Source organism: Triticum aestivum, chromosome 3A, assembly GCF_018294505.1.
Source record: "Triticum aestivum cultivar Chinese Spring chromosome 3A, IWGSC CS RefSeq v2.1, whole genome shotgun sequence".
NCBI classification, from domain to species: domain Eukaryota; kingdom Viridiplantae; phylum Streptophyta; class Magnoliopsida; order Poales; family Poaceae; genus Triticum; species Triticum aestivum.
The window spans coordinates 620,777,394-620,790,606 of record NC_057800.1 but is presented as its reverse complement, the minus strand read 5'-3'; the positions used below and the strand labels follow the sequence as shown (position 1 = coordinate 620,790,606).

The window sequence follows — 13,213 nt, the reverse complement described above, 5'->3', positions numbered from 1 at the left end:
CTTAGGTTGTGTCACTTCGAGAGAAGAAGGGAGGGATTGCTAGTTGTCTAGTCTCTTACTTGGCTCCTCCAAGTTAGAGAATTCACATTGGTATGAGATATGTGGGTCCACGCTGCTGGGTAGTAAAATGAGAATCTGACTGATGCCCGAATGAAATGAGCTAGCTGATGAATATAGTATAGACACTAAAAAAAAAACCTAATCCACCAGCCTGCTTTTCTCGCCCCGAGCGCGGCCTGCGCCTCCTCACCCAGCTCCGCCGCCGGCGCCACCCGCCATCGACCTCCCCCCTCCCCTGCTCCCCTGCAGCAACCCGCCTCTCTTCACCTAGCGCCGCCACCCGTCGCCGGCCTCCCCCTCCCCCGCCCCCCCTGCAGCAACCCCGCCTCTCCTAACCCAGCGCCGCCGCCCATCGCCGGCCTCCCCCTCTCCAGCAACCCCCCACCCCACCACCAGCTCATCCCGCCTCTCCCCCCCTCTTCAGAAACCCCTCCACCAGCTCATCACGCCTCTCCTCACCCCCTGCAGCTACTGCCACCCGGCGCCGCCTCGCCGCGCCCTGCATCTCTCCGCACCGTCCATCTCACGGCGCTCTTCGTCTCGCCGCTCCCCTAATGCCCTGCATCCGCCTCGGTGCTCCCTGTCCACCTGAAGCTCACCTCTGCATCCCCTCCTGAAGTTTGCTTTTCCCATGGTGAGTGAAACAAGTTTTTTTTACAAGATTGCTTGAATTATCTTCCGACTGATGCCAGAGCTAAATAATGTGCCACATCTCATTTTTTCTCTCTGGAAATGATATGAAGCATATATAGTTAGGTAGATAGATTCTCATGGTGAAAGGTACATGGCGAAGCTTATGCCACTACATACTGCCTGTTATTTTGCACTATTCTTAATTAGAGTATTTGTTCCTATGAAGGAAAAAAAGAAGATGCTGTAGAAAATGACATGATTGCAGTCAAGAATTAGTAGTCAGGAGTCATCTGCAATTAGAACTAACTGGCTAGTGATCCGCTTTTAGAAGATGTCCCTTTTTGTTCATAATAGATTTTAATCTTTTTGGAAACTTGGTGGCGTTTGTACTATTGACCAGCATTGCTGACTCGTATGCACTTTCACACATTGCTGAGTTGTATGCAATTTCACCCTTTAGGTCTAACTAAGGCAAGAAGAGAAGTTGTGCACCAAACTTTGCAGTGAGATAAAATTGCAGCTGAACAAGTATGGGCATGCCAACCATTATAGTGGGACACGCATGCAAGGCGCAACTGGATTGCCAAAACCGACTTAAACAGACTTATAGCCCTAGGTAAAATGACTCTTTTTTCGCTCGCCGTCTCTTCCTCCTCCCCTCCCTCTTCCTCTCCAATCCCCAGAGCCTAGACTCTTCACACAGTACACGCATACGCACTGCACACCAAACTACCGCTAATTCTTACCCTCTCATCTCCTCGATCCGATCTGACCCCCTGTAATCCCAAATTAAGCCGCACAGTACAGTTACCAATTCCCCTCGGCTCCGTTCCGCGAGCAAACCCTCACAAATTTGCTGCTTCTGATTGATCGCATGGTCGGGTAGGGTTTGGGTTGTGGCGTCGGGTTGGACTAGTGTTGTCCCGAGGATTGGTTCGGGTTTTTCTGACTTTAGTGTACTCCGCATGCGGCGGATTGGACGAGGCGGGACAGCTGGTCAGGCTTGGACCTATGGGCAGCACTGGTGAGCCCGATCGGAATCGGCGGCTCTCTGACTCCTTTGTATCTCCCGCCAAGCGCCCAGCGCTTCCGCCTTCCTCCGACGACAAGAAGGTATACGCCTCATTTGAAGTCTCTAAGTAGTTCACTATTGTTAAGGTAGGCAACTGTGTGTTGACTTGTTACTTCAACTGTTTTGATCGTGCATAAGGTAGTCCAGGTCAACGACCTTGCTAGGCAGTGGTGGATCTAGAATCTTGCCAATGTGAGGGCAAGGATGGGATATCATGGTTGAACGGCACAAAAATGGGCATAAATGTATATAAATATGCACTAGTAAAAGTAAATTTGCAAAAAAAAATTGTGGGGGGCATGGCCCCCACCACCCACCCCTAGATCCGCCACTGTTGCCAGGGTAGTTCATGAATCTATAGGAGCTTCTGAAATCTCAATAACAGTTATTACGTCACACAGAGTCATTTTACCTAGGGCTACATGTCTGTTTAAGCCGGTTTTTGGCAATCCAGTTGCGCCTTGCATGCGTGTCCCACTAGCGGTTTGCATGTCCATACTTTTTCAGCCGCAGTTTTACCTCACTGTAAGGTTTGATGCACAACTTCTTTTCTTGCCTTAGTTAGACCTAATTGTCTCGCTGTTACATATACACCTCATTTAGAGTCTTTAGGCAGTCCGCTATTGTTCACGACGAGAAGGTACACTCCTCATTTCAAGTTGTCAAGTAGTTCACGCTTGCTTGCAGTAGGCTGGTTTGTAAAGGCTTGCTACTTCAATTTTATTTGTATCCTTTATTAGGTAGCTGAGTTCAGCGACATTGCCAGGTTAGTTCAGGAGCTTCTCAGATCGTAATATAAGCTCTTTTACCTGGCATATCCGATTTTACCGGATTGGTCAGCCTGCTTGCGTGCAGGATTTACCTTGGAGTGTTGCATGTGCAGCGTACTGACATACGCATGAATGGTTGTCAAATCCGCATTTGTCCAGTCGTAACTTTATCTAACTGCAAAGTGTACTGTACAACTTTACATGTTGTCTCCCTTAGTTAGACCTAAAAAGTCTTGCTGAAATTGTTCAGGGCATGATTGGTGTTATATAGTAAAAGCCGTGTCGCCAGGACATTAGGTAGCTGGGGTCAGCGACATTGCCAGGTTAGTTCAGGAGCTTCTCAGATCGCAATATAAGTTATTTTACCTTGGGCATATCTGGTTTTACTGGATTAGCCAGCCTGCTTGCATTCAGGGTTTACCTTGGAGCGTTGCATGGGCAGCCTACTGACATATGCATGAACAGTTGTCAAATCTGCATTTGTCAATCGTAACTTTATCTCACTGCAAAGTGTACTGTGCAACTTTACATGTTGCCTCCCTTAGTTAGACCTAAAAAGTCCTGCTGAAATTGTTCAACACATGGTTGGTGTTATATATATGGTAAAAGGCGCGTCGCCATGGAAGCAAATCTAGCATGCATTTAGAGAGACGATTGAGGATACAATAACATGTACCTTTGCAAAAAATTGGATATAAATTGCTATTTGGTGTATGTTGCGATGTTTAGACCACCGTGCATATGGATGCACAAAACAGATATATGATCATTAATGCACTTCTATTATTTGCCATACTTTCTTCTGCAGATTTTGTTCTTGCATCGTTCGTTACAGCAGTATTGCCAAGCCGTGCTCATAAACCGGATTTCCTTTGTGCCTTTTCTACACTGCAATTTTCATTAATTATTCTCTATATTTCTATATTTGGTGTTAACTTGTAACTTTCTTCCTGGTTGGCAGCTTGATTTCGCTGTACTTAAATACAGAAACCAAAAGCTTTCAGAACAGCTAGCAGTCCATAAGTTTGAGTACCATGCCCTCGAGGGTAAATTTGACGATCTCAAGCAGAAACAGAAGGCTCACCATGAGACCCAAGATCTAGCTAACAAGTCTTGGGAGCATGTAAGCTAAAACCAACCTTGTTGTTACTGCAAAATACCACAAGGCTTCCTTTTCTTTACGGTAAATGCTATACTTGAACAGCTTGTGAGAGATTTGAAGGCTACTTCTGTTTGCAAAAGTGGATTTCAAAATCCTTCTTGCAGTGCAGGTCCTAGCAACGTGTCTACAGGTATGACTTTCTTCTTACCTGAATTGATTTGATTGTCAGCTAATAATTATTTTTTTCTTCATGTATAAAAAGTTGTAATGGAAGCAGTGTATGTGTCTTCTCCACTCTTGTTAGGATCTGCATGAAGTTTTTTTTTTGCAATCTATGAAGCTTGCACTTTATTGTATTTGATTTATGTTGGTGGTTGTGAAATATCCTAAACTTAGATATTGTGCCAAATATTACAAGATTTAGTTTCTAATTTCTTATTCAGATGGCGCATGCATCCCAAAAGACAAGGACTTCCTTAGCAGACTTGTTGAGACAGGTGCCACAGAAAGTTCAGGTTGCCATTTGGAAAACCATGTACACTCGTCAACTACTGATGTGCTGCAGAATATATTGTTCTCATCAAATGATTCATGGCATGCAAATAAGAAGTCGCTGTTAGATCTCTTTGCGGCATTACCTGAAAATGGTTTGTTCTTCACATTTCCTTGGTAATATTTATTTATTAATTACAGCTAAAGGACTGAAAATTCCATACCCCTTTGGTAACATTACCTTTCTTTGTTTCTTCACTGCAGAGCGTAGTAGGGAACTGCGAACTACTGGTACTGAGCTGTCACTACAGCTTAATGATGCCATACAAGAACTTAGTGATCTCCACTTGAAGCACAGGCGGTTAACAGAGAAGCACCACGAAGAGAGATTTTTAAACGCTCGAAGCAAAGCTGAACAGAAACGCCTTAAAGGTATCTTTGCTTAAACACGAGATGCTTTACGTACATAGATATGGCTACATACGACAGATTGTTAATGTCTTATTATATATATTATTTTGACATCTTTCATACCTGCCAATACCCTTCTGATATGCCGCTGCATCATGCTTTCCACCAAATCTATCAATATCTAACCACCCACTCTCCTTAAATCCCTTCCCACCGACAATCCCTCGACGTGTTCCTACCACCATAACGTTCTTCACCTGTCTGCTGTTCTTGCCTCACGTAGTTGCTACCGCTTCCTACCTCTGGTCAGACATTGACATAGGAAGGTTTAGAGAGGATGAATGGAGATGAGAGGGACGAGAGGGGTCGAGAGAGGATATATAATAGACAGGAGAGAGTTGGAGAGAGATCAGAAGGAATGGAGAGATCTCAGCTGGATTGGGACAAAGAGGCGACTGGAAAAGAGGTCTGGATATGCAAGAGAGGCAGAGCCGGGGGTTCCCTCACTGGAAGCACACTGCATGCTGGACTGAGCCAGGATGAGATGTACTGGCTAGGTAGGAATGTTTATTTTGTTCTGCTAAGATTTCTGTACTTATGCAACAATAATACGCTGATCCTTGTTTTTGAGGATTATCGGATCACTTCAACCGTATTGCATACTAGACCAACCTAGTCACACAGTGGCCCTTCAGACTGATAAGACGCGAGGAACTATTTAGACAATGTTTGCACAGTATATATGTTCCTATGATGTTATTTGCAACTAGTGTTAAGGATCGTCAAATCGACTTGACTGAGATGTTTTTAACTTTTCAAGAGGAGTTGGCAAGTGCTGTTGCTAAGTTGGAAGAAAGCAACCACAAATTGGCAGTCCTCAAAGCACAGGGAGACCCTACACATGGTACTCCAATCTTATTTCCAACTTTAGGAAATAAAAGCTTGCCTGAGGATAATGTCAGAGACAAACAAAAGGAATTGCAGGATCTAGAGGCATGTCACAAGGAGTTTATGGTAAATATTAAGTTTTTTTTTACCTTCCAGTGTTGCCTATGTTTGCTCTGAACCTAATGTAGCTTGCTCTGTTATTTGGATCAGGATCTGATTTCACAACGTTTGGTGGAAATAAGGAGACTTCACGAAGACAGAATTGAAATTTTGAACAAGTTGTCTACCTTCCAGGTTTGCACGTGGCTTGTTTAGGTGTGCCAATACCAAGTGAAGTAATGCTGTTCCACATTTTTTTAGTGTTGTTCCAGGGGTGATATGTAGTACTAGTATTTTCCACCCGTGCTTTGCTGCAGCTTTTTTGGATTTGCTTTCCTGCCAAGTACCAACACTAACGAAAGTAACCCTAGATTATCTGTAGTCTCCAGAGGGTGACATACAGACGTTCAAAAAGAGATGTTTTTTTTTACAAAATCTATATTTTTGATTTTCCATCCTCTCAACTAAAAGATGCCTAATCAAGCATTGTTTAATTATTTTATCTGAGGTTAATATTTTCTTTGAGTTTGATCTATTGGCTACTATTTCAATGATAACATGGCTTAATTGAGATTCCACGTTGGAGTCAATCTTAGAGTAAAGAAAGATGTGTTTCATAAAATATTCTTGCAAGCCTCACCTTCGTAATTTATTATTTATGACCAGAACACTTTGATGGATTTTAAGAGCATTTCTTCTTCAAAAGCTTTCCAAGTTCTGAAGGATCAACTCCAAAAGTCACAAGCAGAGTTGGACCACTGCCGAACACTATTAGAGAAATTACAGGTAGTCACTGCTCAGCATAATTTACATGTCATGTAGCAAAGAGCCTCAGCTATGTAATGTTTGGCTAAGCTTCTACTTGCCTTTTCAGGTCAATAAGGATAAAATGATATGGCAAGAAAGGGAAGTTAATGTAAAAGTTGATCTGTCTGGAATTCCTCATAGGGTATCTCTGAATTGTGAGTCAAGCATTGCAGTTTTAGAACAGAATCGGCAGAAAGTAGTTGATGAAAAGAATATGCTTGCGCTGAAACTTGAAGAATCTTCGAGAGAACCTGGTATGATGATTCTTATTTGACTTTGCTAACAGCATTGAGTTATTCTCTTCTGGCCATATCCAAATATAAATAAGTAAACACTTTCAATGTTCAGGTCGGAACCAAATCATATCAGAATTTAAAGCGCTGGTGTCATCACTGCCAGGAGAAATGGGTGCCATGCAAACTGAATTATCCAAGTACAAGGATGATGCTTCAGAATTGCATTCTTTGCGAGCCGAAGTTCACTCTGTTTCTGATATTCTGGCTAGAAAGGTAAATTTCTTTTTACGAGCTTGTTGAAGAAGTTTATGAGTGTTTTGTGACTGTTTCAGTTAAATTCAAGCTATTCATTTTGTGCTTTACAGGAGCACACTATCAACGAATCATTATGTAGATCTGCTCATGCTGGATCTGAGATAAGGGATCTACGATCCAGGGTACCGATACTAAAAAATTGCTGATTTAACTAGATTTTTTTTTTTGGATTCCATTGTCTTCACCAGCCATCAGGAAATGGCTTGTTTTAGTTAGTTTCTTTAATTTCCGTTCATGTTGTTTTTATGAATTCTTGAACCATTGAATTCACATGCTGTGTAGATTTGTGAACTAAGGCAAACGAATTGCGAGTTGAAGCTCTTTGTGGAAATGTATAAACGCGATTCTACTGATTCAAGGTGGTTTTATTACAGCAGAAATCTTTCATGAAACTACTTCTAAAATTTATCGTGTTCCACTATGTTTGTTCTCCTATTTAGTCTAGAGACCAGATCATCCGAAAAAATGTATTGAGCTTTTAAACGTTGTTTATTACTCACTCCGTAAAGAAATATAAGAGTGTTTAGATTACTACTTTAGTGATCTAAACACTCTTATATTTCTTTACAGAGGGAGTACGTACCAAATTCAGTTGTCCTACTAAAACAAACTTCTACTGTTCTGATGTCCACCCCTTATTGTTTTGTGACAGAGATTTGCTGGAGTCCAAAGATAGAGAATATTGTGAATGGGCTCATGTCCATAGCCTCAAATCTTCTCTTGATGAGAGTAGGCTAGAACGGCGTGTTAAGGCAGCCATTGAAGCTGAAGCAATGTCTCAGCAGAGACTAGCAAGTGGTGAAGCTGAGATTGCTGAATTAAGGGGGAAGATGGAGAGTGCCAGAAGGTACATTTTATTTATACTTATCCGATGTAGTTTCTCTACTGGATATTTGGAATCTCTACACTTTGCTGTGATATGACATCACATGTGTTGAAGTAGGCAGAAGCTGGATACGTCATCTATTTTTACTGGTGAAAAAGGTGCTTACTGGTGAATTTCCTGTGCGTTACAGGGATATTGGTAGTTTATCTGAATTATTGAAATCAAAACATGAAGAAGGTGAAGCGTACCTGTCAGAGATTGAGGTATGTTTCATCTCTACATCTTTGTAAAAAATACAGAAAATCAGCATTCTAGAAATGCTTATTTTTGACGTTTCAGAGTATTGGGCAAGCATATGAAGATATACAAACACAAAATCAACAATTGCTACAGCAAATTATTGAGAGAGATGACCACAATACAAAGGTAATTTTATGGACTCAGTTGCTGTTCTGTGTTCATGTTGATGTATCCTTGTCTTCAACATTAATTAGTGTAATCTTAAACCACCCACTTATGTTCACGATGACTTTGGTTTCACTTAAAGCTTGTTTTTTACTTCAGTTCCCATAACTACATGCCAACAGTAACTTAAATATGCAACTAGAAGGTTTAGATTGCCACCATGATCTTATCCAGGTTTCATGTCGGTAATGGTAATTTTGTCATGATACCCACCAGAGCATTATAATCTCCTGACATCAGATTAACAAAAAAGTAGAGCTGGAGCATCATATTTTTCTTTTGAGCATGGCGGATTAAACCCCTGGTTTATTTGTTGAAACCAGACATATTGGTACTAAACTTCAACAGAATTCTGTTTTGAGCATGGATAATTACTCAAATTGTGCTTGTATAACCAACATGAAACCTGGATAAGATCATAACCAACTAAACTTTCAAGACACATAACCAAATAGCAGGCTTCAAGTTCCCTTCTGCGAGTATCAACTTAGGCTTGATTTCATGAGCACGCACGACCACTTACAAGCTGAATACAAGCTCGCTGGCCCAGTCCGCTAACTCCTTTGTGTTTACAAAACTGGACTAACCAAACCTTTTGTTTTGGTTCAGCATGGTTTTTTCTGGTTTGGTTTTTCGGTTTGGTATAGATATGCACCACCCCAATGCCAGCCATGTGGACCCTGTGTGTGTGGCAGAATTAGTGTGGCATCCTTCCTCTTTGCTTTTTGAACCAGGACAACACAATAAACATCTTGTATCCTCGTCAATTCCTCGAGGCCATTGACCCCGCCCTAACCAAAGCTGTCAGCATCACTACTTGAGTTGATGCCTTGCCGTGAATCACCATGCTCACCTTCCTTCTGCTTGAAAATTTAGGACATTGCCTGCCTCTCCATCTGTGTAGCCTACCCTTCTCCATGCCGCTTCCTTCTGATCTGCAGCAGCTGTAAGGGAGAAGACGCGCTAGGATGGCATCCAAAGCATTCCCATACTGCTTGGAGAGGAAGGCAGACAAGAAAGAGAAGAGGATAGAGGAGGGAGGAAGATGGGAGAAAAGAGGAGATGCAAACGATATATATACTTTGAGCCAATAACCAGTGGCACCCAGACAGTTCCAGGCCACTTCGGCAGTGGGTTTTGATCCAGACTGAGATAAATCTAGGTGGCTGGAGAAATAAAAGGCAAGATGAGGGGGTTGACTGAGACAAGGCCGTGAGTCCAAGTCTCCAATACAATTGGCTATTTTCTATATCTATTTCTAAGGAACTGATCCTTCCTGTGCCAATCGTCTTTTATGGAAGTAACATGCCAATGCTGCGACTGTGGGATTAGTGCTGATCTCTTGTTGATGTGACAAACTGGTATGGTAATACTCCCTCCGTTCCGGTTTACTTGTCGTGGTTTTAGTTCAAATTTGAACTAAAACCACGACGAGTAAATCGGAACGGAGGGAGTAGATGGATAACACAAGCAAAGGTCAATGATGACTCTTGATTTGGTCGTGCAGGGAGCAGAAACTGGCATACTTTGCGCAAAAGCACAAGAATCTGTTCCATTTTCTTTGGCAACATCATCTTCCATGTCATTTTGTTGCCAGCTAGTCAGTTCGACTATTCTGCAACATACTATTTTATCACTTTATTTTTACTGACTGGTATGATGGTCTTTGCTTGAATAGTCGAACTGGCATGATGGTCTGTCTAAATGGTGAACACATGCTCAAGTTGGATGGAGCAATATCTTGAAAATAAGTAATGTTTTTGTTGTAGTCAGTCTGCCTACATTCCCAACTTCTGTTCAGCAACAAATGACAGCTACGGTTATACAACAGAGAGAAGGTGTGGTGCTACTGCTACATACTGAAGTTGTGTAGAAAACTTCAAATTATTAATGTGTGCGCATATTTGGCTGATTAATCAGCATAGCTTTCACAAGAAAAACCGACCATGGTCATTCTAGAGTCATGTTTATCTTTATTTGTCGGAGATAGAAATATAAGAATCTTTTTGAACAGTGACCTGTACTGCACCATCTTATGATTACATGGTACTACAGATCTTTATGGAAGGCGTTAAGGTGAAACAGGCACAGGATACTTTGCATTTAGGGGTATGCAACCTGAACAGGAATTTACGGCAGGCAAAGAGCTTGATGAATCTCTACAAAGATAAAGTTGCCCAGTTAGACGACAAGGTAAATTTTAACGCATAAAAGGGAGAACATCATATTTTAGGGAGTGCTGAACGCATGTTTTTCCTTGCCCATTTGCAGTTAAAAGTTTGGTCAGAGCAGATAGGGAGACTTTCAGAGGATGGACGGCGACATTCTGTATCTTCAGGCAATGCTCAACGAAAGCTGGTGGATCTACAGGGAGAGGCTCAACAATTGAGACCGTCAATGGATGAAGTACAAGCCAAGGTTGGGAGGAATCGACTAGAAGTTGCTGGGTTGCTTGTAGAACTAGAGAAGGATAGGTAATTGTTTACAGAGATTTATTCTCTCCATACTCCATGTGACTTCCAAGTTTCTTCGTGTCACAAGTTGAATGATGTTTTCCAGGTTTAGTAAGAGGAGAATTGAGGATGACTTGGAATCGATGTCAAGGAAAGCTAGTTCTCTTAGAGTGAAGACAGAAGCCTCGTCGTTGTTGGAAAAGGTTCATCAGGAGGTCAATGAGTACAGGGGAATATTGAAGTGCGGTGTCTGCCGCGACCGACAGAAAGAGGTGAATAGTGCTGCCTTCATTTCTACTCCCTCCGTTCCAAATTACTCGTCGCATAAATGAATGTATCTAGAACTAAAATACATCTAGATGCATCCATACCCGCGACAAGTAATTCGGAACGGAGGGAGTATAACCTTGGCCACCATATCAAATCTGACAACTCGTTCTTCGGTGCCGTTTAGGTCGTGATCACCAAGTGCTACCATCTTTTCTGCAATGACTGTATACAGAAGTTGCTTCGAAACCGCCAGCGAAGATGTCCTTCCTGTGGATTAAGCTTTGGGGCCAATGATGTGAAGCCGATTTATATATGATGCTGCAGTGGGGTCATCTAGGACAAGTTACTGAAGTGCCGCTTGCTTGGTTCAGTGGAAAATGTAGCTTATCTAGCCAAATTTTTGCAAAGAGGACCCATAGCATACTTTAGGTTGCAGGCACAATGCCCGTGGCTTGTGCTATGCCAGTGTGGCTTGCCGCTCCTTTGTAAAGCTTGTAATTTTCTTGTTGATGAAATAGCTGGTAGTCTTAGTTTGCATATACATTTTATTATTCTACTATTTGATATGTCAAGGAAAGGGGGTTAATGCAAAAATATACTCCCTCCGTTCCATATTAGTTTGTACTATATCAGAGGCAACTATTATGGAATAGAGGGAGTACCATATATTGCATGCTTGGAAAATCTAAGGCGCATATGTGTGCACCTTTCGCTACCCGTGCCGCGGCATCCCTCCCGGTGGGATTTCCCCCTTTGCCCTGTTTGGTTAGCCCTGCCTTGGTTTGGACCGGGCCCGAAACTTGGTCGAACAACCTCTTCAATTTCTGTCAGCATTACAAATCTGGCTGGGTTTACACCTCGCATATTCCCTCCCAAACCATCGGGTTCCACCGGGGTAAAATCCTCTCCCCTACATCTTGTGAATTCTACCTGAATGTTGTGCCAAAAGAAAAAACCAAGGCACTTCTCCTAACCCTCTTGCTCATGAATATGAGGCAGCGGTGGCTCAGGTGGGAGGGGTGGAGGCAGCGCAACGGTTCGGAGAAGATGGCGGCAGCGTGCTTCCTTGCTTTCTCCTCCCTTGGACGTGTTCAGGGTTTTCCTTGTTTTCTCCTCCCTCAGATGTGTTCATCGTCAGGAATTTCTATGGTTTTTGATGCAGATATCAACACATAATTTTCTCTTTGCCGAGAGCAGAGATTTAATTTGTTGTTGCGGAGAGCGCAAAGTTTTAATTTGTTTCTGCAGATAGCAGTTTTACTCTTATGAAAATTATAGTGTAACAGTCAACCTAAGCCTAAACCTAGCTGTGTTGGAGATGCCTTGTTGTTCTGGGCCTAAAAGCAGCAAAAAATCTTCTATATCTAAATAGCTAGCACCCATTAACCTTCCATTTCTCTCAACATGTAAGCATTCAGCATGCACATGCATGAGAAAATGTCCACCACAACAGTTAGATAAATGTTTCTATTAGTTTTGGGTTTTGATGTTGTCTCTGATAATAACCATTTTTGGTTGTTTAGCAGTCAAATTGTAGATTTGCTGTCGCTGTTTAAACTTTTAAACTAAACATTCGCATTTTGTAGTTAGTACAAGGTTTTGTTCTGTGAAAAATGCTTTACTAATATATTTGTGCTTCTGCAGGAGACTCAGTCTATACCTCCGTTTCGAGAGAAAAATAGCCTGAGAGGCAAATCTATGAAACACTATACTCTTACAACAGGTTATGCATGTGCAAAGGTAATTGCTCCTACCATCATGTTTAACATAAAACTGTATTGATTACTTCTGGATTTTGTTCACTTCTGTAACTTTTAATATTTCACATTAATGTTACACTCCCATCATGTTTAACATAAAACTGTATTAATTACTTATAGTATGACTGTATGAGACCCATTATGAGTTGTCTTATTGCAGGGGTCTCTGTTCGAACGCAAGCCAGAGAATGCCTCTGCCACCATTAACTCCTTCACAGGGTTGGTTGCATAATTCCAATTGCTAGATATTTGTTGGCTCTTCGTCACTCTTAATTCCCTACCATCTTTGGTGGTTCCTGAAGCCTTTCTATCTCATGCTATTATTGGCATTTTTTGAGTTTGTACAAATATTTTCACAACTCTAGGAAATCTTGATGCCAAAAGAGCTGTTAGTCAGTTCTTATGCAATCGCCCATTTGCCTGATGACAACTTTTGAGTGCCTGTAGCACCTGCCTGATCAGAAGAAACCATTCGTGAAAGAAGAACTCCAAAAGCTTGCCGCTGAATGGCCAACAAAGGTGATGAAAAGGCAGAAGAAAGATGACATGAAGAG

At 42.0% G+C, this 13,213-nt stretch overlaps 1 protein-coding gene across 5 annotated transcripts; it reads left to right on the top strand.

The window, feature by feature from the left end:
- Window positions 1–211: 211 nt before the first annotated feature.
- LOC123062643 (E3 ubiquitin-protein ligase BRE1-like 1) lies at window positions 212–12,906 on the top strand. Of its 5 annotated transcripts, XM_044486244.1 has the most exons (20): window positions 224–694; window positions 1,687–1,806; window positions 3,497–3,658; window positions 3,740–3,827; window positions 4,081–4,284; window positions 4,394–4,561; window positions 5,361–5,554; window positions 5,639–5,722; window positions 6,194–6,313; window positions 6,402–6,588; window positions 6,683–6,843; window positions 6,936–7,007; window positions 7,168–7,244; window positions 7,538–7,732; window positions 7,902–7,974; window positions 8,051–8,137; window positions 10,232–10,369; window positions 10,448–10,650; window positions 10,736–10,901; window positions 11,084–11,458. In XM_044486244.1, the coding sequence occupies exons 1-20, from the start codon at window positions 692–694 to the stop codon at window positions 11,213–11,215; spliced, it is 2,634 nt and encodes an 877-aa protein (XP_044342179.1). In that variant the 5' UTR covers window positions 224–691; the 3' UTR covers window positions 11,216–11,458. The 5 variants fall into 5 exon arrangements, 4 of the variants coding, with proteins under 4 accessions (XP_044342181.1, XP_044342182.1, XP_044342179.1 ...); XM_044486245.1 differs by lacking the exon at window positions 1,687–1,806 and having other exon boundaries at window positions 227–694; XR_006429815.1 differs by lacking the exons at window positions 10,232–10,369; window positions 10,448–10,650; window positions 10,736–10,901; window positions 11,084–11,458 and adding exons at window positions 9,053–9,537; window positions 9,684–9,891 and having other exon boundaries at window positions 212–694.
- Window positions 12,907–13,213: the final 307 nt, after the last annotated feature.